Genomic DNA, 25,880 nt, shown 5'->3' on the forward strand with positions numbered 1-25,880 from the left:
CAATTGAGTCCCATAGCAAAAGGTCTGAATACTTATTGCATATAAGGTATTTTTTTTGTTTTTTTTTTACATTTGCAAACATTTCTGAAAAACCTGTTATTGCGGGGTATTGTGTGTTGATTGCTGAGGATTATTTTTTAAATACGTTTTAGAATAAGGCTGTAACGTAACAAAATGTGGAAAAAGTAAAGGGGTCTGAATACTTTCCGAAGGCACTGTAACTAGCCCCATGGGTGATCCAAGCTGGATTCCTTACCACTATCATGGGTTGTTTTTTATATTGGAGATGACTACATTACACACTTTCATTGTGTGTTATGGTAAGCATTTCACTGCAAGGTCTACTACACCTGTTGTATTCAGTGCACGTGACAAATAAATTTGATTTGATATGGAGTGGATCTGATGTTATTTTAAGCACTGTAGATAAGATGTTAGGTGGTTACATTTGTCATATTTCACACATGTACAAGTGAGATTTGGAAATGTGTTTTTTGCATATCCCACTTTAAACTTCATTCCTTGACAAGAGTCAGAGACTCAATGCAACAAGAGGATAGAACACATTTAAAACTTTGCTTGTTATGGTGAGGTTGCAGAAACAATGGAATGGAGAGAGGGGTCGAGATCAGCCATTATTGATGGCGACCCTGGAGCAATTAGGGTTAAGTGCCTTGCTCAAGGGCACATCGACAGATTTTTCACCTAGGGGAATTGAACCAGCAAACCTTTTGGTTACAGGCCCAACGCTCCTAATCGCTAGGCATCCTGCCACCCTGTGATTTGTCAGTGGGCACGTCCCAAATCAATCCCTATGGGCTCTGATCAAAAGTAGTGCACCACATAAGAAGGGTGTCATTTGGGATGCCACCAGTGACTTTTTATAGTGCCAGCGATGCAGTTTGGGTATGGGTCTAAGTGGCCTAAGGAAGATTGTCTGAGAAAGCCTTGTCTAATAATGTCTTGATACAATAAAATCCACAAGCATGATATCAGATGATCAGCACTTGCACTGCACAAAGTCATGAAAGCTATTTTTTTTTTAATGTACGCTAAGCAAGGATGTCAATGGCCTAGAACAGTAGTCCCCACATTTTATAGTCCCGTACCCCTTTAAACGTTCAACCTCGAGCTGCCCCCTCTACCCCTCTAGCAACAGGGTCAGCGCACTCTCAAATGTTGTTTTGTTGCCATCATTGTAAGCCTGCCACACACACACTTTACGATACATTTATTAAACATAAGAATGAGTGTGAGTTTTTTTTTTGTCACAACCCATCTCGTAGGAAGTGACAAAGAGCTCTTATAGGACCAGGGAAAAAAATTAATAATAATCAATATTTTTGCTCTTTATTTGACTATCTTCTTACATATAAAACTTTGTTCATCGAAAATTGTGAATAACTCACCACAGGTTAATGAGAAGGGTGTGCTTGAAAGAATGCACATAACTCTACAATGTGGGTTGTGTTGGAGAGAGTCTCAGTCTTAAATCATTTTCCACACACAGTCTGTGCCTGGATTGAGTTTTCATGCAAGTGAGGGCAGATACAGTGCGTGGTTGCAAAGGGTATCAGTGTCTTAACAGAGCGATTGCGAAGGCAGGATACTCCAGAAATATGGCAGTGGCCATTCAATTTTCATTGAACCGCTTTTTGCAATATCGATGAGGCTCTCTTGTTCAGATATCGATCGGTAAGTAGACTGAAGGCAGGACATGAAAGGGATAACAAATCCAGTTGTTTGTGTCATCCATTTTGGGAAAGTACCTGAGTAATTGCACACCAAACACTCAGGTGCGTTCGCTATATCACATTTGACATTGTCCGTCATCCAGCTATAACGCATGGAATTCACTGGCTTGTATTGAAGCAGTAATTGTTTCAAAATCTCCTGCCATGTCACTGATGCGTCATGAAACAGTGTTTGACGAAGCGATTGTCTGTATAGTTTTTTGGCCTTTCCCCCCAGGATTGTCCCAGCCATATCCGCAGCAGCAGGAAGAATTAAGTCCTCCTTATATGGTAGCTCACCATATAAAACGCTTCTAGCCCCTTCTTATTAATGGTATCTGTTGCTTTTATACATGTCTTACTACTCGAAAATCGTCTTCATTCTCGCTCAAAAAACTCCTGTGGCTTATTTTTCAAATTGGCATGTTTTGTTTCTAAATGTCTGCACAAGAGTGAAGGTTTCATCGAGTTGGGAGATAGTACTTTTGAACATATAACATATAACACACTGTGGAAAGGCACTACTCTCAACATATGTGAACCCCAAATCAATGTAGTTCTCATCCTAATTGCACCTCTTCATTGGTCCAACATCCCTGTCTGTTGTTCTGTGCTTTCCCGGGTAAGTGGGCAGTAGCTCTTCGGCTGCATCAGATTCACAACTGTCAGTGTCCAGAATTACTGATGCTAGCATTGGATGTGCTCGTGGAAGCAGAACAACTTGTGTCATCGACAGGTGCAGGTGTATGTGAGCTGGTATGTGTCTCTACGGACGCTGGCCTTTTTTTTGTTTTAACATTTATCCATTATCGAGCAAACGGAATGAGCAGCAGCTACGTTTGGCTACATACGGACCGTTAGTGGAATTCCAGCAAGCGAGTACCGGTTAATGCGATTGGATGTTAATTATTTGACGAGCCTACCTCTATTTGACATTGTTGTCACGGCAGATTTCCTCCTCTTCCTCTGAAGAGGTGAAACAAGGATCAGACCAATATGCAGCGTGGTAGGTGTCCATGTTTTAATAGGGAAAAACTGACCATAAATACAAAATAACAACATGAACTGGCAACAAAACAGTCCCGTGTGACACAGACACAGGAAACAACCACCCACAAAACAGGCTACCTAAATATGGTTCCCAATCAGAGACAATGACTAACACCTGTCTCTGATTGAGAACCATATCAGGCCAAACATAGAAATGGGAAAACTAGACACACAACATAGAATGCACACTCAGCTCACGTCCTGACCAACACTAAAACAAAGAAAACACAAAAGAACTATGGTCAGAATGTGACAATTGTGTTGTTATTTTTCTGAACACTATATGGTTTCATTTTATTTTTTCCAGTGAAACGAGGCTACACAGGGGAGAAAAAAAAACTCACCCAAATGTCTAGCCCCGTCGGAAAATATAAATGGATGGTTTGAAAATGGGAAGATATTCCCAGTTTGGGAATTCTGGCCTAGAACGTGAAAGATGCTATTTCAAGTGAACTTGAGTCAGTCTCCCCTTGTGAATCTAACAATTACACCCATGGTTGCAGTGGTAGTTAAAGAGTCTGGAGGCTTGCAGCTGAGAAAACACCTGGAATCCCTCAGTAGCACCACAATCTCTGATGAAAAACAAATGTCAACGCCCGGCACACTCCAGGACGCCACCACTGTTTACCCTGACTGACTATTGGCTACTGCCAAGTCCCCTCCTGGCCCCCCGACTCTTTCAGAACCTTAGAAATTGACCCATATGACTCATATTTTGAGGTAAAGTAAGGTTGTTGATGAGCTTTTAGTGAGTTATGAAAATGTATAAATATCTATTTTATATAGTATTATAAATTGATATTATACTCTATTAAAGCTTATTTTATTGATATAATTTGACCCCCACAGTAAGCTATTGTCTTGTTAGTAGCCTCATCATAATGTGGGTGTTGAAAAAAGTACAACAGATATGCCAACATAGACAGTCTGTCCTGTGTCATGTAGCAAAAATGTAGCAGGTTTGTTTGGGACTTCTTGACAGAGCAGAATTATGTGGTAATTGTCACAATTCACAATGAAAGCATGGCAGCACGCTACACTTCATTCATTCAACACTAGGCTACTTTCCCAAGCGAGAGGGCCTCACCACTTCAAATTGTATAATAAATGGAAAGTGAACAGAACACCTAATAGATTCAGACTTTGTGGGTGTTAGGGCTAACAAACAGCAGCCATAACGACACAAAGTGGTGAGTCTGGCACACTTCAATACATTTTGAAGCATGAGCTGGTGGACAGTTGCAACACAATCTCACACTCAATTCGTGCAAATATGTACAAAAAGTATTTCAACAGATTTAGTGCATTTTTGTGTGGCTTAATTGGTGTGAAAAGACACATTTTTTGTGCAACTGAATTTGTCGAAAAATACACCAATTTTCGTGCCACTTCATTCATAGGAAAATTATTTTGGGGGTGAAAAACTTTGGAACAATCTTTTGAAAGTTATTAGAGCAATGCACAATGTGCAATGGTCTTCTACACTGCCTTTTTTGTCTCCCACATGTATTTATATACAGAAACAAATGGGTTAACAGCCCCATATTGTTAATCAACCAGGTTGTCACCAAAATAATTATAATATTATAGCATTTAATTTTTCGTGGAGCCTACATTACACCATTTTCTTCTAAATGCTTTTAATATAAGGTCCTCACTTTTTAGTGTACATTACACCATTTCATAAGGCATTTTATACAAGGCTATGTTGAGTTTTATGAGGGTTGCCAGATTGGAGAAGAAAAAAAAACCAGATACACTAAGGTCAAATGTTTTAGAACACCTACTCATTCAAGGGTTTTTCTTTATTTGTACTATTTTCTACATTGTAGCATAATAGTGAAGACATCAAAACTATGAAATAACCCACATAGAATCATGTAGTGACCAAAAAAGTGTTTAATATTTGAGATTGTTCAAAGAAGCCACCCTTTGCCTTGATGACATCTTCGCATGCTCTTGGCATTCTCTCAACCAGCTTCATGAGGTAGACACCTGGAATGATTTCAATTAACAGGTGTGCCTTGTTAAAAGTTCATTTTTGAGCCAATCAGTTGTGTTGTGACAAGGTAGGGGTGGTATACAGAAGGGAAGTTAGGAACCAATATACACAGGCAGTTATGAAAGCAAAGGCTAGCTTTTTCAAGCAGAAATTGGTATCCTGTAGCACAAACTACAAAAAGCTCTGGGACACTGTAAAGTCCATGGAAAATAAGAGCACCTCCTCCCATCAGCCCACTGCACTGAGGCTAGGAAACACTGTCATCACCGATAAATCCACGATAATTGAGAATATCAAGAAGCATTTTTCTACGGCTGGCCATGCTTTCCACCTGGCTACCCCTAACCCAGTCAACAGCCCTGCACCCCCCACAGCAACTAGCCCAAACCTCCCCCATTTCTCCTTCACCCAAATCCAGATAGCTGCTGTTCTGAAAGAGCTGCAAAATCTGGACCCCTACAAATCAGCTGGGCTAGACAATCTGGACCCTCTCTTTCTAAAATTATCTGCCGAAATTGTTGCAACCCCTATTACTAGACTGTTCAACCTCTTTCATATCGTCTGAGATCCCCAAAGATTGGAAAGCTGCCGCGGTCATCCCCCTCTTCAAAGGGGAGACAGTCTAGGCTCAAACGGCTACAGACTTATATCTGTCCTACCTTGCCTTTCTAAGGTCTTCGAAAGCCAAGTTAACAGATCACTGACCATTTCGAATCCCACCGTACCTTCTCCGCTATGCAATCTGGTTTCCGAGCTGGTCATGGGTGCACCTCAGCCACGCTCAAGGTCCTAAATGATATCATAACCACCAACTGCTTTTAAATGCAAGTAAAACTAAATGCATGCTCTTCAACGATCGCTGCCTGCACCTGCCCGCCTGCCTAGCATCGCTCCACTGGATGGTTCTGAAAATGTGGACAACTATAAATACCTAGGTGTCTGGTTAGACTGTAAACTCTCCTTCCAGACTCACATTAAGCATCTCCAATCCAAACTTAAATCTAGAATCGGCTTCCTATTTTGCAACAATGCATCCTTCACTCATGCTGCCAAACATGTCTATACTACCGATCCTTGACTTCGGTGATGTCATTTACAAAATAGCCTCCAACACTCTACTCAGCAAATTAGATGCAGTCCATCACAGTGCCATCCGTTTTGTCACCAAAGCCCCATATACTACCCACCACTGTGACCTGTATGCTCTCGTTGTCTGGCCCTCGCTTCATATTTGTCACCAAACCCACTAGCTCAGGTCATCTATAAGTCTTTGCTAGGTAAAGCCCCACCTTATCTCAGCTCACTGGTCAACATAGCAGCACCCACCCGTAGAACGCTCTCCAGCAGGTATATGTCACTGGTCACCCTCAAAGCCAATTCTTCCTTTGGCCACTTTTCCTTCCAGTTCTCTGCTGCCAATGACTGGAACGAATTGCAAAAATCACTGAAGCGGGAGACTCATATCTCCCTCACTAAATTTAAGCAACAGCTGTCAGAGCAGCTCACAGATCACTGCACCTGTAGATAGCTCATCTGTAAATAGCCCAACCAACTAACTCATCCCCATACTGTTAATTATTTATTTTTGCTCCCCAGTATCTCTACTTGCACATTCATCTTCTGCACATCTATCACTCCAGTGTTTAATTGCTAAATTGTAATTATTTTGCCACTATGGCCTATTTATTGCCTTACCTCCCTTATCTTACCTGATTTGCACACCCTGTATACAGACTTTTTCTATTGTTTAATTGAGTGTATGTTTTTTTTATTCCATGTGTAACTCTGTGTTGTTGTTTGTGTCGCACTGCTTTGCTTTATCTTGGCCAGGTCGCAGTTGTAAATGAGAACTTGTTCTCAACTGGCCTACCTGGTTAAATAAAGGTGAAATAAATAAAGAAAAAAATAGCCCTGTTTGGTAAAATACCAAGTCCATATTATGGCAAGAACAGCTCAAATAAGCAAAGAGAAATTACAGTCCATCATTATGTTAAGGTATGAAGGTCAGTCAATCTGGAAAATTTCAAGAACTTTATTACTGGGAAAGTCCTCGATTCAAGGCCGTAGAAAATCTTACATCCATCTTATTAGATCAGAACAGGATGGACCAACTGTGATTCATATTACTTGTTTGCATCCTACAAAAAGGATAGTTGTGTTTTGCTGCACTTACATTATTTGTCTACCCATATGATGTGGATCATTGTCAGATTATTAGATGTATAAGCTTCAGTAACAAAAGAACACCATGGTTGTAATAACACTTGAAATATATAGTTTGTAAATGTGTAGAATGTGTTTGTTTTGGGTCCACACTGGTTAGTGTACTTAGTTAAATTAGACAGTCACAGATGATTTTCTTCTGAATAACTGGTCAGGGCATAGCACTTTCTATTCAGCTTCAGGAAACTTTGATGTAAGGCTTGATCACACCTGTAGTGACTGCTTCGATCCGTAACGCCCATTGTTGCTTATCCATTGTTCACCAGATATATCAATGCAATAACACCCAACACAATGTTGAAAAACAGAATGCTTCCCTCAACAAGATCACATAACTAGACGTGAGCTGGACGTGATCCCAACCCTGCCATCAGTGTAGAAGAAGAAAGTGAAAGCTGCAAAAGGGACGCGAACCAGGGCTCATGCGTGGCAAAGTGTGCTCCAATGGCCGTTGTCATGAAAGCCTAGTAGGCCTCTGGGCGGAGGCAGTAGGCCTCTGGGCAGAGGCAGTAGGCCTACAATGCTGGCATATACCTTGTTACAACAGCTTAAGTATATAACATGATTGACACGACCGTAATAATCATCATGAAACGGCCTTGGAAGTGTCGTAAGTGCAAGCCAACATAATACATTATTTTACATTAACCTGTTTAACTGCAATGATATTGATAGTTGATCATAGTCCCGACTTGTTATAGTTGCAAATACCATGCAGGTACACCAGGGGAATTAAAACCAAGCAGATTTTTTGTTGTAAGTCTTCTGTTTCCCCACATTCATAGATGAATTAATTTCCCAACATGAAAATGCATCCCCATTCCCCAATCAAATATCTTCATCGTAACAACAAAAAAATATAGTATCCCAAAGTATTAAGCAAAAACAAGAATGGAAAAGAGCATTGGCATTAATAATCAAAAATAGAAATGTAAAGCTACTATATTATATGTATTTCAGTGACAACCTGGTTGATTAACAATATTGGGTTGTAAACACGCTTGTTTGTTAATATAAATAAGTGTGTGACACAAACAAAGAACACCATTGCCCAAAATGCGTTGCTCCAAAAACTTTCAAAAGATTTTTCCGAAGTTTGCCCCCTTCATTTTTCAAATGAAGTCCCACATAAATGTATGTATCTTTCTATGAATTAAGTCACACAAAACGCACAAGAATGCACAAAATCTGCTGAAATACTTTTCGTACATATTTGCAAGAATTGAGTGCGAGATTGTGTTGCAACAACAGGTGTCCCTGTGCACACACACACACACCAAGTTTCCTCCTGGCAACTTCAGATTGCAGGCGTACACTCAAAACGGACATTATACACGATGAGCACATCCAAATGAAGAAACTCTCTTGGCACTGTCACTGACCGTGAAGAGACCTGGGACTGAGCCCCTGTCAGTCTGCCCTCCATATTCGCTGCATAGTTCTGCTGCGTAGCCTCGACAAATACATTGCATAGCCTACAGTAGCTTAAAAAGTCTAACAGCTAGGTCTATATGATGAGAGGGACGTTCAGAATAGGGGGGAACAAAACATCTGTGTGTAAAAGAAACTAAGGACCTTATCCATGGTGCTTTATTAACAGTACCCCCCCCCCGGCAACTATCCTTCTAACGACTGTAGGTTAATTATCTTGTGATCCTGGAGGCCCTCCAAATTTTCTACAACACCGCTATTTTGCAGCCCATTATAATCCAAGATTAAACCTACAGCCGTCCACTAGATTGAGTACCCATAACCCGTAGACTAACAGTAGGTTAAAGTGGGCAAGTGAAAGTAAATTAGACTATAGCATATCGGCATTATAGGCCTATCAGCCTATCCAACAGCTGCGAGAGGAGAGAAGCAGGGATTTTAAGTGTCTGTGGAAGGAGAGGCAACTCATGGATCACTCCTACAAAGCAGCATATAGGCGCCATTTAAATATATTCATGGGTGGATTCTCCCATTCTTGAAATAATCATTGATCTAAATATACAGTATATATTAGATCAATGATGAGCAATGATCATAGTCTAATCACTGGTCCGACATGACTTGGTTGGTAGCCTAGCGTAAAATCTCCTTTCACACATCTATCGGTGATGTCTTCAAGGATGGGACGAATTAAGGATGCACAGGTTATCTCAAAACAGGGGCATAGTCTCCATTATAGGCTTGCATTTGTCTCAGCTATACCGCAAACCTAGGCTACTTGCGTCCAAATGAACCACATACTTAGAAAGCATCCGTTTCCCCAGCCACACCAATAAAAATATATATATTTTACAAACGATTCAAAATAAAATTGAAAACGATTAAAATCTCAATTCTACAGTGTAGAAAAATTTGAATTTTAAAACAGTTTTCCATTATTAAATTTAAACATGTGGATCAGAAAATGGAGAACTTGAGAAATGTAAACTAATATTCTATTGTTCAATTTGAAGGAGTGCATTAGCTCATTAGACTGGTAAGCATTACATGGATCCCCATCTGTATACATTTTGGTATTATTCCATGGCAAATAGCCATCTGAATTCACAATTAGGGTAGTAGACGGTAACTAGCCCCCTGGGGTAACTGCGCCCCTGTAATTCATATAAAGACCATAGGTTGTCCCAAAATTACTGGTCTTGCTTAACGGAAAATGTCTGTGTCATCACAACTTTTGGAGATAATTCAACAAAACAATTTTGTGATAAGTTGATCAAATTTTTTGCAGATATATTCCAATGAGGTTAGATTTATAACTTGTTTTTAATATACAAGAAGGAAAGCTTTAAGACACCCCCCCCCCCCCCCCCAACTAGCCCTGTTTATAACTGTCATTTAGAAAATGACTAACCCAGTTAGCGCTAGTTTATGCTAACTTGCTAGCTAGCAACTTCACTAGCAGTAAATGCTAGCCAGCTAGCTAGTTAGCATAATATGCTAGGAGTACTAGCTAGCAATCTTATTTCCAGATCGTCTGAGGTAAAATACATTAAAAAAGATAACACAACTTAATTTCAGTTGTAAATGTTTCCATTAGTGATGGATAGCTTTACAGTTAATGCAACTTTATAGCCTTTTAGCTATTTTACAAAGTATTTTATGTCATATAGCTAGATAGCTACCTACGTTTTTAAGAGAGACCTTTTCAATTGGCATCTCTCCCCCTGTTTTCAGTCACAAGTGGGGACTGGATAAGGTGTGAGCAGTGCAGGATGTGGGCTCATGAGTTGTGCCCCAATTTTACTAGGGATAGCTTTACTTGTGACCTACAGGTACGAATTACAATCGTGCAATAGCAGAGCATAAGAGAGTTGCCACATCAATGTTACACTGAGTTAAGTTATTGTTATTAAATGTTATATTCCAATGTCATTTAATGGTATTATTTGTATTCCATTCCAATGATTTACCCCGGTAGAAGATTATGGCATAGGGTTTCACACAAGTGTGTTAAAATCAATTTGATCAGTTTTACTTAGAATTTTTTTTTTTTTAAATGCCCCTTTTCTAAAACAACATTTCATGAAAAAACAAAGAAAGTGTAAACTGTAGCCATTTATTTCCCTTTATAGTTTATTTGCCTAACCACATACCAATTTTTTTTCCAAACGTTGCTTTTTTTTGTGTCAGCAATTAGACATTGTTCTTAGGTGGGGCTAGTTACCCCCTAGTACCCTATGCGGTGGTGCCAAATTAGGCTAGATGAAAGACATTAGCCCAAACGCCTTATGAGGGTAAAGCAATCCTATTTCGACATGAGAATAAATACATGGGAATACATTTACATACCCTCGAAATAGTTAACGGTGTACTGAAGTCCCTTCCACCGACCAGTCGAAAACCCCAAGGTGAGGGTCCATTCAATGTCACGGTGTGTGGCATTGCTGATCTATAAAAATAATATCCGTAAGAACTGGGCGATAAACTGGGCGAAATAACTAGGTCCACTACCTAGGAGCTGCTTGGCAACACTGTCTGTCGCAAAACTTTCTTCCCAACTTGATTCAACCTTAAATAATGATGTCGTCTCTGACGTGTGATGGGGATTTGCGCTATGAAGACGCTTGACTGCCCGCCTCGTACAGAGTTGACTGAATGGGAGGGACGTGAGTGCAACGAAACGCTTGCCTGACGACTCACCCTGAATTTAATTCCGCTGCTCCATCGATCGTTACAAAGAAACGTCAGTTGACCGGAGTGATGTGGATGTGTAGCCAGGCAAACGCGGCTCTATGGAAACAAGTCCACTCTTTATGGGTTGAGGATGACATACACTCTAGTCTAGAAGTACCTACTGTATTTGTTTAACTAAAGAAAAGTAAATGATTGGGATGGCTACTATAAAACAGTTCCCAGGGTCCAGTTAGGGGTGTGTGTGTGTGTGAGTGTGTATGAGATTGTGGGACAGCATTATTTGTTCAAAACACCACCATCACCATTACTCAGACTACAGAGAGAAAATCCATTGTGGACTATAACCTATCCAGATAAAGCAACTGAACAATAGATAGAACTGAAAAATGATCATGTCAGCAGCTGAGATTGATTGAAAAAAATGACAATGTGGATACATTCAAAAACACACCATGTCAATTTATTATGGGATCCTCTGGTCTCTTCCCTCATTTCCTCAGGCAATTATACAGTGACTCACAGAGTATGATTTCTGTGTGTGAGTCTATGACCTCATAGACATTCCAGCATGGCTAGGCTAGCCCTGTCTCCGAACAAAACAGACATGGGAAGTGAAGATGTGTCTCAGTGTATGCTGGTGAATACTATTGAGTCAGAGTGAGTCAGAGGGAAACATATCTATACCTGCCTCAGAGTAGCCTGACTGATGTAACTGATGTCTAATGATAAACATTTTAATGGTATCGGACAGTGTGTGTGTGCCTGCGTGTGTACGTACGTGTGTGCATGCTTGCGTGCGTGAGTTTGTCTGTGATCACAACCGTTGGCAGCATTTTGCTGTTCTGTCTCTTTTCTCAATCAAATATGATTCAATGGGTTTGAAAGGTATACACACGGATTAAAAGGAATGCGATTGTCAATGAGAGCCTATCAAACCAGTGATATTTGAAGTGTCCAACATTCTAAGGAGCCATAGTACACTTGTAAGAGACTGAGATGAGTCATTTGTGTTGCAACCTGGAGCTGTTCAGCTCTATCGCAATGCCAGTGTCTGGAGAATCTGTGTCAATGCAAGTGTTGCACAAACTATTGGTCAACAGCCTTTCTGTTTCTAAACAATATATGTAAATTATGCCCATTCTTCCTTTTAAACACAGTTGAAATGTCTCGACACCCCCAGCTTAAGGACTTGTCTATGGCCTGCAGATGTACAATAGGTAACATTTTCGGTAAAGTAAAAAAATCGAAGGTTTGTCTTTGTGTCTCAGCTTGTTTGAGAGATGTATGTCGCCAGCGTTGCGGATGGTTCGTGGTATAGTATGAGACAGTACTACAGACAGTGAGAACAATGGTGGCACTGCAAATTCACTGTCTAAAGGTCCCATAGGGAAATGAAAACATTTATGGAAATGATGCAGTTTAATTCATGTGGTTAGAAAATGCTGAGTGGAACATTAGAAGCAGATGTAATGGTTAGACAACCACAGAGCCAAATGATGTCTAGTTAACCTCAGTTTATAGAGTAGGTCTATACAATGTGCCCATCAGCCACGACTCATCAGGAGAGTGAGTTATGGTGATAGTGACAATGAATAGGAATGTGATGATGGTAAAGATGAAAAGGAACTATTTGCAGCTTTTCCCTGCCTGCTGATGGTCAATTTACTTTGCAATCCATCACTGTATTTGAAGAGTTTCATTCCAAAATGCTATATATCAGTTTTCAGAAATATTGGTAAATTTGCTTTTGTTGTTTAAAAACATTATGAAAGATGTGTGTGTTTTCACTATCTAATCATGGCATGGGGTTGATCAATGACCGACATGTATTTGCTTCAAACCTATCACTTCCCACTGGGAACACACTGGTTAAATCAATGTTGTTTCCACATCATTTCAAATAAATAATAAAGGACATGATTTAGGACATCAATATTATATATCTTTTTTTACAATAATATGAAATCTGTTTGTAAAATATTTACATTTTACATTTGAGTCATTTAGCAGATGATCTTATCCAGAGTGACTTACAGTAAGTGCATTTATCTTAAGATAGCTAGGTGAGACAGTGCATTCGGGAAGTATTCAGACCCCTTAACTTTTCCACATTTTGTTATGTTACAGCCTTTTTCTAAAAAGTATTAAATCATTTTTATCCCTCATCAATCTAAACACAATACCCCATAATGACAAAGCCAAACAGGTTTTTAGAAAATGTCGCTAATTTATAAACAGAAATACTTCATTTATATAAGCGTTCAGACCCTTTGCTATGAGATTTAAAATTGAGCTCAGGTGCATTCTGTTTTCATTGATCATCCTTGAGATGTTTCTACAAATTGATTGGAGTCCACCTGTGGTAAATTTAATTGATTAGACATGATTTGGCGAGGCACATACCTGTCTATATAAGGTCCCTCAGTTGACAGTGCATGTCAGAGCAAAAATCAAGCCATGAGGTCGAAGGAATTGTCGTAGAGCTCCGAGACAGTATTGTGGTGGAGCCTAGATGTGGGGAATGGTACCAAAACATTTCTACTGTAATGTTTGTCGTCTTCCTCTGATGACGAGTAAGATATATCGGACCAATTTCCAGCGTGGTAAGTGTCCATACTTTAATAAGAAAAACTGAACACAACAAAATACAAAACAAACAACGTGAAACAAACAAACCAGTCCCGTGTGGCACAAACCCGGAAAATAAACACCCACAACTCAAAAGTGAAACCCAGGCTACCTAAGTATGATTCTCAATCAGGGACAACGATTGACAGCTGCCTCTGATTGAGAACCATACTAGGCCAAACACAGAAATCCCAAATTATAGAAAAACGAACATAGACAACCCACCCAACTCACGCCCTGACCATACTAAAACAAAGATATAATAACAGAACTAAGGTCAAAACGTGACATCTACAACATTGAAGGTCTCCAAAAACCCATTGGCCTCCATTCTTATTTGGAAAATGTCTGGAACCACCAAGACTCTTCCTAGAGCTGGCTGCCCAGCCAAACTGAGCAATCAGGGGAGAAGGGCCTTGGTCAGGAAGGTGACCAAGAACCTGATGGTCACTCTGACAGAGCTTTAGAGTTTCTCTGTGGAGATGGGAGAACCTTCCAGAAGTACAACCATCTCTGCAGCACTCTACCAATCAGGCATCTATTGTAGAGTGGCCAGACGAAAGCCACTCCTCAGTAAAAGGCACATGACAGCCCACTTGGAGTTTGCCAAACGGCACCTAAAGACTCTCAGGCCATGAGAAACAAGATTCTCTGGAGTGATGAAACCAAGAATGAACTCTTCAGCCTGAATGCCAAGCGTCACGTCTGCAGGAAACATGGTACCATCCCTACGGTGAAGCATGGTGGTGGCAGCATCATGTGGTGGCGATGTTTTTCAGCAGCAATGACTGAGAGACTAGTCAAAATCGAGGGAAAGCTGAACGGAGCAAAGTACAGAGAGATCCTTGATGAAAACCTGCTCCATAGCGCTCAGGACCTCAGACTAGGGCGAAAGTTCACCTTCCAACAGAACAATTACCCTAAGCACACAGCCAAGATAACACAGGAGTGGTTTCGGGAAAAGTCTCTGAATGTCCTTTAGTGGACGAACTAGAGTTCAAAATATTCCCAAGGCATGGAAAAATGCCCCTCTCTGACAGCCCTTCTTTGGCCTCGGTGGATGCTAAATCCCGATTTAACATCTCTGGAGATACCTGAAAATAGCTGTGCAGCGTCACTTCCCACCCAACCTGACAGAGCTTGAGAGGATCTGCAGAGAAGAATGGGAGAAACTCCCCAAATACTCCCCAAGCTTGTAGCGTCCTATCTAAGAAGACTCAAGGCTGTAATCGCTGCCATAGGTGCTTCAACAAAGTACTGAGTAAAGGGTCTGAATACTCATGTAAATGTAGTATTTCCGTTTTTTTATTTAAATACATTTTCAAAAAAATTCTAAAAAACAGTTTTGTAGATTGATGAGGGAAAAAAATATTTCAATCAATTTTAGAATAAAGTTGTAATGTTACAAAATTTGGAAAAAGTCAAGGGGTCTGAATACTGCACTGTACCTGTCAAATATACAGCATAACATTCCATTCCAGCTAAAGAATGTATATATATATATATATATATATATATATATATATATATATATATATATATATATATATATATTACACACACACGTGAAGGTACCCTTAAGCAATAATTTTTGAGAAAAAAACACAAATGTGAAACATTATGGATATAGCATTTTGGAAATAAACTCTTCATATGTAATCAAACAGTTGTGTTTTTTCAGTCACCCATTCACACACCAGGTGTTCCAGTTGAATGTTTAACGTGGCGCTTAGTTAAGGTTCCCGGAAAAATAAACAGGTGTGAGTGGATCTCCGAGCATGCACATTAATGTTTTATTTAATCAAATGGAAGTAAGAGCAAGGTCATGCGTCAATGTGTTTGTTTTAACCCGAGGATCAGGCATCACTGTAAACACTACACACGCACACACACACACACTAGTTATACACAAACTAGTTATACATGCATAGTAAGATACACTACTTTAATAGTATACAAAAGAGTTCATTTGAACCCTGTGCTCTGATAACCTCTGTCTTGGCTTCAGCTGCATCTCTCCCGGGTCACCATATAAATGTTTAATGACACCAAGCCTTCTCATTACCTCCCGCTTGTGGATGCTTCAAATAAACCCTTGTTAGTGATGGAGGGAGAACCATATAGACTAGACTAGACTTGGCTATGATGCAGGTTCTGGCTAACACACGCACACATGCACGCACGCATACATATACCACCCCGGTGTTGGATTCTCGCTGCTTTGTTTTTCCCTCAAAACCATACAACTGAGTGCCACTGATGCCAGCTCTCTCCCTCGCTCGTCAAGGGTGGCCATCTTGGATGAGTAATCCAAACAGATTGTGTAGCAGCTGGTGGTCAAAGAGCTGTGGTTAATCATTTGATTAACAAACACCACAGTAGGTCATTCATTGGATTGGGACTTTTATAATGTCCACTGACATCTCAGATAGAGGGGTGAGGACAGGAGAGGAAATTATGTCATTATTATCTTTGCTAATCAGGTCAATTTTAGAGGTAGGTCAAACAGTAGTTTTCATAAACAAACAGACACAGTATGTATGCTGATTTAGCTTCCATTACGTGTACACAAAGCTTGTTAGGTAACACTTGTTTAATCCAGTGAACTTGACATTACAAATACATGATACACTGCACCAAATGGAAAATTAGGAGTAGGCCTAAGTAACATTACTGTAAACCAACAAAGTATTTTACAATTACACCAATTAGCAGGCAGTGGGATTAAGTACAGTAAACTTTCTAAATCTCATAATAAGCATTAACAATCAGTGGTTAAAAATTAATAAAGCATAGCTTAAAGGCCCAATGCAGCTGTTTTTATATTAATATCAAACCATTTCTGGGTACCTTACTGGGATTGTTTTAAATTAAAATGAACTAAAATCATTTGTTAGCCAAAAGCAATTTCTCAAGCAATAACTTTTCTAGGACTGTCTGGGAGTGGTCTGAGTGGGGAGGTGAAAACAGGAAACTTGCTGTTATATGCAGAGAAGTTTGGAACTCTCTTTCTTATTGGTCTATTAACTAATTTACCACCTGGTGATGTCACCAGGCAGGCTAAAATTCCATCCCACCAAAACATGGTGAAATTTCAGGCGGTCTATTCAAACAGCTCTTATACTAAATCAAATCAAATTGTATTAGTCACATGCGCCGAATCCAACACGTTCACGTTCACCTTACAGTGAAATGCTTACTTATTAGCCCCTAACCAACAGTGCAGTTTAAAAAAATATGGATAAGAATAAGAGATAAAAGTAACAAGTAATTAAAGAGCAGCAGTAAAAAAACAAAACATTATCATAATTTTCACAATTTTACAGTATTATTCCAACCTCATAATGTGGAAATACACAGATTATTAGATGCACCCCCCCGTTCACGAAAATGTTTCGCTCCTACAGAGAGTGAGTCATGTGGCCATGGCTTGCTATGTAAAGTAGACAGACAGGCATCGAGGCATTCAGTTACTGTTTGATTGGACGTTAGAATGGGCAAAACGAGTGACATAAACGACTTTAAATGTGATATGATCATTGGTGCCAGGTGCGCTGGTTCCAGTATCTCAGAACCTGGGCTTTTCACACACAACAGTGTCTAGGGTTTACCGAGAATGGTGCATCAAACAAAAAACATCCAGTCAGCGGCAGTCCTGTGGGCAAAAACAGGAGAATGTCAAGAATCGTGCAAGCGGGCCACAAACACGCTCCAGTGGGCACATAATCACCAACACTGGACAATTGAGGAGTGGAAAAATATTGCCTGGTCCGATGAATGTCGGTTCCTGTTGCGTTATGCTGATGGCAGAGTCAGGATTTGGTGTAAGCAGCATAAGTCCATGGCCCCATCCTGCCTTGTGTCAACGGTACAGTCTGGTAGCCATGATGTAATGCTGTGGGGAATGTTTTCCTGGCACACGTTAGGTCCCTTGATACCAATTGAGCAACGTTTCCATGCCCTGAAAAATTCAGGCTGTTCTGGAGGCAAAGGGGGTCTGACCAAGTACTAGTTGGGTGTACCTAATAAACTGGGTGTACCTAATAAACTATAAAACACAGGAAATCACGTTTTTGACTGCAGTGGGTCTTTAAAATATGGTGTGAACTTTTATCAAGTATTGTATGTAAAGCAACAAACAAATTACATACGTATTTTAGTTTGACTGTGACAGTGTAGGGGAAAGCTCTAAAGGATCAGTAACCAGACAATTCATCTCAAACAAGTCTTTTCAAACTGCCAGACACAAAATGGACTCCTAAAGACCAAACAACATTATCTTTGACAAGTCACAGTACAGAAACAGGTGTTCAGGAGCACTACAGTGCATTATACAGGCTACCAACCAAAAGGAAGTGCTTGATGTGAATATTTTACAGGGAATTCGTGGTTAAAGTACTATAGAGGTTATTTTCTGATACATTTAAGGAAAGTAGCTGATTTCAGGAAATCGTAGTGCTAAAGTTAAAAGTGACTCTAGTGATGCACAGGTCAACTGTTTGTTCCAACTAGTTCTTACAGTCTCATATCATAATTAGAAGTTGAACATCAAATTTCAAAGTGTGTAAGGTTAAGTTTAGTCATGAACTCAAAATGTTTAAGGTTAGACTTCAGTCAATGGTGAAGCGTAGCGTAGCGTCCTCAAACTTTCGAACAATTTGAAGGCATTTTGACACAGTTTACTTGTTTGTTAATAGTGAGTTGGAAGTTAAAACATCTATTGTATCGCCGAAGCAAAATATTCCCAAGGCATGGAAAAATGCCCCTCTCTGACAGCCCTTCTTTGGCCTCGGTGGATGCTAGCTCGGAAGAAGCACCAGCATGGTTCAGAATGGAGATGGACAAGGGTATAACAAAAATCCAAGAGACACTTTCTCAATACCTAAGCAAAATTGATGTACTGGTCGATAAATTCCACGAAGACCAGAAAGTCACAAATGGATGAGTGACAAAGTTAGAAAAAGACCATGCTGACCACCAGGCTGCCATCCTGGACGTCCACGAGGAAGTGGACCAAAAATACAAGACGTTGGAAGACGCCATCACTAAACTCGAGGAGAAATTAGATTACGAACATTTTCAAAGACGCTCGAATTTGAGACTTCAAGGTTTCCCCGTCATTATTGTCGTAATCAAATTGTATTTTGTTACTTGACTAATAATATGTTCATGCTACAAGGAACAGTCAATGTATACATATCATTTAGAATGAACCTAATTCGAGCAATGCTATGCATAGCAGGTACATCTAGCTTAAAGACTAGCATCTAAGGGTATGGGTTCTTTAACTCCCTCAGTTGGGGAGGGGGTTGGGTGGGTTTGTGGTAGAGTCAGGGTATTAGCTCACGAGATGTTTACTACTTTGTACTTTTATCATTTCATTTTTTACAAGTTGTATACACTCAACGCAATTTTGTTTCTTTCCTTTTCCCTATTTCTTATTTTCTTCAAAGATGTCGGCACCTAATAACTGTACATTATGACACTTAAATGAGTGGTACTAAATGCCCAGTCAAGCGCAAGTGCATTCTGAATTATCTAAAGCAGCATAAGGTTGATATAGCTCTTCTTCAGGAGACACACCTGACTGACTCTGAGCATGAAAAACTGTAGAGAGAGTGGGTGGATCAAGTGTACTATTCATCTTTCACCTCTCGGGCAAAAGGGGTGGCCATACCCATTAATAGGCATTGCCCCTTTCAGATACAATCTCAGATTCAAGACAAAGGGGGGAAAGTTTGTGAACATTCAAGGTTTCATTAACACTGAGCCCATTACCATTGTGAATGTGTATGGTCCTTAACATGCCCATCATCAGAGATAATAATGGCAGGGGATTTTAACTCGGTACTGGACCCATCCAGTGATAGATCTTCCTCTAATACTATCAACCTCACACAGGCAGCTAAAATGTTAAAAGCAGAAATGAAACATTTTGGACTTATGGAGATTTCACAACCAAAAGGTTAAAGAATACTAATTGTACACCCCTGTCCAAAGCAGTTACTCTAGAGTTGACTTACTTCTTATTCATGCAGCCAAGGGAAGTTTAACTACTGGGTGTAAGTACTTACCAAGATGTATATCAGATCATTCTGCCCTTCTGGCTTCAGTACCAGTCAGTAAAACACAACCACCCTCAAGAAGATGGAGGTTTGGCACATACTTACTAAATAATCACACATTTGTAACATTTCTGAACACTCATATAAACATATTTTTTAGCACCAATAACATCTCTGCCTCTGGGGGGGGGGGGGGGGGGCAAATCATATCCTTTAGTTTGAGTGCTCGTAAGATGTATAAGGCTCAAGTAGATTTGTTGGATAATGAAATAAGAGATCTGGAAAATGAACATAGTGTAACATTTGACAACTCAACTACAAAAATTTGACTCAAAGCGATTGGAATACAACACCCTGATGACCCATAAAGCAGAAAATGCTCTCAGGAGAACAAAATAAAACTACTATGAACATGGAGATAAAGCAGGAAAGTTCCTTGCTTGCCAGATAAGACGAGAGGATGCTAGTAGAGTTATTAGCTCTATTAAGCTACCCAATATCACAGGTCTTCACAGTCCTGAGGAAATTAATCGAGTCTTTAGGGAGTTTTATGAAACATTGTACAAGTCTGAAGGGGATGTCCCAGCCACAATGCATGAGTTTTTGAACAAACTCAATTTACAAACTTTAACTGATGAGGATAGAGAGCACTTGGAAAAAGAGATTACATCAGAGGAAATTAGAGAATCCATTTTCAAACACTGCTGGGGGAAAATCACCAGGGTTAAACGGATTCCCTATTGAATTCCATTGATCCTTTTTACCCTAACTAATTGAGCCTCTTTGCAGTATGTTTAATTATGCCATAGAGACAGAAAAGTTCCCAGACACACTTGAACAGGCACTGATCACAGTTTTGTTAAAACCTGGGAAAGATCCTCTGCTTTGTGGGTCGTATAGACCAATATCTCTATTGAACACTTCATATAACATTCTTGTGAAACTCATAGCTCTTAGACTGGATAAGGTTCTTCCGGACTTAGTTGATATGGACCAAACAGGCTTTGTAAGAAACCGCTCATCTCCTAATAATATCAGAAGATTATTTAATATTATGCATTATGTAGAGAATGACCAAGAATCTGTAGTGGCAGCTTCATCAGATGCGGAAAAAGTTTTTGACCGCATAGAATGGAACTACCTGTTTGAAGTTTTACAGAGGATGAATATTGGACCTTGTGGCACAAGACAGTGGCACAAGACAGGTTTGTCCCTCTAGTCCTCTCCTTTTTTCATTGGCTGTAGAGCCACTGACAGAAGCTTTATGATCCCATCCATCCATCCATAGTGTTCGTATTGGTGGGAGTGAACATCTGGTCTCGCTATCCAATGACGTTTTGCTTTACCTCACTAAACCCGAAATGTCACTCCGTGCATTAGTTGACATCCTGAAAGAATTTTGGACCTTTTCAGGATATAAAATAAACCTAAACCTAAATTATGCCTTTTAACAGGGCAGCTATGCAGAACCTGATCTTAGACCAGACGTTTTCTTGGAAACCACAGAAAATGACATATCTTGGATTGCAAATTCCTTCTGAAATTATTAAGACATATCAACCTGAACTATACTCCACTTCTCAAAAAGGTTGGGGAAGAATTGGATAGATGGCAGGATTTATCAATTTCTCTTATTGGGCAGGTCAATTGTGTAAAGATTAATATATCATCAACATTCTTGTACCTTTTTCAAACCTTGCCCTTTTCTATTCCCAAAGTATTTTTCAAACAACTTAATAAGAAGGTTTCTTCATTTCTGTGGAAAGGGAAACCCCCCAGAGTGAAACTCACAACTTTATGCAAACCATACTCAGAAGGAGGACTTACTCTACCTGACTTCCAGTTGTAAAACTGGGCATCTCAGTTAAAGGCTGTGTGGGTATGGCAAGATACAACAACAAGTTCACCCTCTTGGAGACAGATAGAGGAGGAGTATCTGACCCCTGCTACATTTATTTGACCTTTATTTAACTAGGCAAGTCAGTTAAGAAAAAAATCTTATTTTCAATGATGGCCTAGGAACAGTGGGTTAACTGCCTTATTCAGGGGCAGAAGGGCAGGTTTTGACCTTGTCAGCTCGGGGATTCAATCTTGCAACATTTTGGTTACTAGTCCAACACTCTAACCACTAGGCTACCTGCCTATACCTTATATTAGCCCACCTAAAGCTTTGCTAGGTCTCATAAACAACACTTTCACTAAAATCACTTTAAATATATGGATTGAAGTCTGTAAACAAACAGAAGGGCTTAGATCTATATATGAACTAACACCTTTCTCTAATAACCCAATCTTACCCAAAGCACTGAGAGATGGTTTTACATTTTCTTGGTTCAACAAAGGAATTAAAACATTTGGTAATCTCTATAGAGAAGTTGAACTACCATCCTTTCAACAACTGGCATCTCATTTTCAGTTACCTCAAACTCATTTCTTCAAGTACCTACAGGTTAGGCATTATATTGCCACTCAGCAGGGAGGTTGGATTCAGTCCATGAGTAAACCTATAACTGATCAACTGTGGCTGGAAAGGAAAGGGGTAAAAGGTTTCATTTCTTACATGTACTCGAGGCTTCAAACTCTGTTGGGGAACGATGAACCTCTGAAATCATGCATGAAGTGGCATGATGACCTTGGTCTCATTGTTAAGGATGAGAAATGGGGAAAGCTATTTTTTGATGCTCAGCGTCTTTCATTTAACACAAGGCACAAGTTGATGCAATTCAATATTTTGCATAGGGTCTACTTTATTCCAGAGAGACTGTACAAGATCACTTCTAAATATTCAACGTTTTGCCCAAGGTGTAAAACGGGAGTGGGCACACTTATGCATATGTTTTTGTCCTGCCCTGAATGAGGCAATTATTGGAAAGACATTATTCAGATCTTATCACAGGTCACCAATATGACGGTACCACTAGATCCTTCCCTTATTCTTCTCAGAGATGATTGTGTTCTACCAGTTAATATTTGTAGCAAAACCAGATTCATTAAATTGGCAGTCATTGCAGCCAATAAATGCACAGCTATTATATGGAAGAGTGACACTCCGCCAAGCAAGCAGATGTGGCTAAAATAACTATCTTCCTATATTCCATCTGAAAAAATAACATACAATTTATGTAATAAACCCTTTGAATTTACTGATGTCTGGGGGGACTTTCAGCAGTTTCTGGAGATGTTACCGTAGCTGCCTTATTACTACTTTCCTCATTAATGTATTATTATTACTTGTTTTTGTGTTGAAGAATTTATTTTCTAGCATGGAATGTGAAGGTCATTCTGTTTTTTTTTTTTTTTTGTTAGTCAGGGAAGCTAATACCGGTAGAGGGGAGGGAGGGGGGTGTTCCTGTGTTGGGGAGGGAAGGGTTTTGCACAATGTGCCCACGTGTAGCATGGTGTTTTGTGTAGGTTGAAGGAATAATGGGGCATTATCTGTATCATATTTTGTTAAATTGTAAAAAAAAAAAAAAAAAATTAAATGGCAATACCTACATTGTACAAAAAAGGACAGTGAGATGTGTTTCACACATTATTGCCCAGGAGGAAGGCAGGTCAGGACTTTGCTCGCTGAATGATACACCCTATGACGTCTTTGGTGTGTAGATGGGAGGTCTGGGATCAAAAAATAAATGTAGTCCTGCTTTATGGCATTTTGCGAAGGCTCCATGTTATACTGATCGCACTATACATTTGCGTGGGTGTAGATATGGTTGTCCTTGTTCGATAGAGCCATTGGACGTCTTTCAACGATGTTCCTATCGGCGGATTGATTGCTAAATATACAAGCAGACATATTTTTTCCATTCTCTGAAAGACAACCAATTGTAATGTTCGGTGTTACCTGCTCTGGCCCCCGCCCCTCCCCCAATGTGGGCTTTTTTGAAAAGAAGGTGGACACTAACAACAATCCCCTGGGCAAAACTAAACAAAACTGACCAGATGCAATGGCTTCAAGTGATTCCTCTCATCAACACAAATTAAACGATGGAGCATCTATTAGCTAAACTCAGCAAAAAAATAAACAAACCTTTTTCAGGACCCTGTCTTTCAAAGATAATTCGTAAAATCCAAATAACTTCACAGATCTTCATTGTAAAGGGTTTAAACACTGTTCCCCATGCTTGTTAAATAAACCATAAACAATTATTGAACATGCACCTGTGGAACGGTCGTTAAGACACAAACAGTTTACAGACGGTAGGCAATTAAGGTTACAGTTATGAAATATTAGGACACTAAAGAAGTCTTTCTACTGACTCTGAAAAACACCAAAAGAAAGATACCCAGGGTCCCTGGTCATCTGCGTGAACGTCCCTTAGGCATGCTTCAAGGAGGCATGAGGACTGCAGATGTGGCCAGGGCAATAAATTGCAATGTCTGTACTGATCGTTCTCACAGTGGCAGACCATGTGTAACAACACCTGTACAGGATCGGTACATCCGAACATCACACATGTGGGACAGGTACAAGATGGCAACGACAACTGCCCGAGTTACACCAGGAATACACAACCCCTCCATCAGTGGTTAGACTGTCCGCAATAGGCTGAGAGAGGCTGGACTGAGGGCTTGTAGGCCTGTTGTGAGGCAGGTCCTCACCAGACATCACCGGTAACAACGTCGCATATGGGCACAAACCCACAATCGATGGACCAGACAGGACTGGCAAAAAGTGCTCTTCACTGATGAGTCGTGGTTTTGTCTCACCAGGGGTGATGGTCAGATTCGCATTCATCATCAAAGGAATGAGCGTTACACCGAGGCCTGTACTCTGGAGCTGGATCGATTTGGAGGTGGAGGGCCGTCATGGTCTGGGCGGTGTGTCACAGCATCATCGGACTGAGCTTGTTGTCATTGCAGGCAATCTCAACGCTGTGCATTACAGGGAAGACATCCTCCTCCCTCATGTGGTACCCTTCCTGCAGGCTCATCCTGACATGACCCTCCAACATGACAATGCCACCAGCCATACTACTCGTTCTTTGCGTGATTTCCTACAAGATAGGAATGTCAGTGTTCTGCCATGGCCAGCGAAAAGCACGGATCTCAATCCCATTGAGCGCGTCTGGGACCTGTTGGATCGGAGGGTGAGAGCTAGGGCCATGACCCCCCAGAAATGTCTGGGAACTTACAGGTGCCTTGGTGGAAGAGTGGGGTAACATCTCACAGCAAGAACGGGCAAATCTGGTGCAGTCCATGAGGAGGAGATGCACTGCAATACTTAATGCAGCTTGTGGCCACACCAGATACTGACTGTTACTTTTGATTTTGACCCCCCCCCCCCCCCCCCTTGTTCAGGGACACATTATTACATTTCTGTTAGCCACATGTCTGTGGAACTTGTTCAGTTTATGTCTCAGTTGTTGAATGTTGTTATGTTCATACAAATATTTACACATGTTAAGTTTGCTGAAAATAAACGCAGTTGACAGTGAGAGGACATTTATTTTTATGCTGAGTTTACTTGGACACATTCAACCATACATGTTTCAACTGGAATATAGCGAAGAGGATTCTAAACAAGAGTTGGATTTAGCCAACATTAGAAGCTCAGCTACAGTCGATGCCAGCATCAAAAGGGCAGATGACAAATATGGTGCCTAGCAAAGTAAGTTATTTTTCCTGCAAACCACCTAGCTAGCTTTAGTTTATCTACTGAACCTTATATTGTGTATTACTGGCTAAAATGCTACTGTGTTGCAGTGGGGAAAATCTAATGATTTTTCTGTTTGCTAACTTAGCTAGCTAGGTAGCTAGCTAGGTAGATAGCTAATTTAGTTATCTAATGAACTACCGATAGCCATATCTATGCAAAAAAAATGAAACCGCTTTTGTTTTTAGTCGTAGATATGGCTAGCTATTAAACAGCAAGCTACAACATTACAATCAGCCACCTAAAGTTAGGTTAACCAGCAAACGTTAGCAACTGACTGGAGTTAGCTAACTAGTTAGCCTGGCGCCTGCTAACTTGTTATAGGCCACCACTTGACTTGCAATTGTAACTTGGTAGAAAACATGTACTGTGCCTACCTACCTAGGCTCATTTGTACG

General features: G+C 40.2%; 2 protein-coding genes across 2 annotated transcripts in view; one reads left to right on the forward strand and one right to left on the reverse strand.

Annotated features, from left to right (window-relative positions):
• LOC110537739 (PDZ and LIM domain protein 4) overlaps positions 1–11,116 on the reverse strand; it is a 64,873-nt gene extending 53,757 nt beyond the window's left edge. Inside the window, exon 1 of the mRNA XM_021624093.2 lies at positions 10,789–11,116. Within this exon, the coding sequence (XP_021479768.1) occupies positions 10,789–10,881 (93 nt within the window). The 5' untranslated portion in view covers positions 10,882–11,116. The remainder of the gene's footprint in view (positions 1–10,788) is intronic.
• A 2,477-nt stretch (positions 11,117–13,593) lies between these two features.
• Positions 13,594–25,880, forward strand: part of LOC110537740 (prolyl 4-hydroxylase subunit alpha-2) — a 65,454-nt gene continuing 53,167 nt past the window's right edge. The window contains exon 1 of the mRNA XM_036937754.1: positions 13,594–13,736. The gene's annotated coding sequence lies outside the window, so the exon portion shown is untranslated. The remainder of the gene's footprint in view (positions 13,737–25,880) is intronic.

Source organism: Oncorhynchus mykiss, chromosome 12, assembly GCF_013265735.2.
Source record: "Oncorhynchus mykiss isolate Arlee chromosome 12, USDA_OmykA_1.1, whole genome shotgun sequence".
In the NCBI taxonomy this organism is placed as follows: Eukaryota; Metazoa; Chordata; class Actinopteri; order Salmoniformes; family Salmonidae; genus Oncorhynchus; species Oncorhynchus mykiss.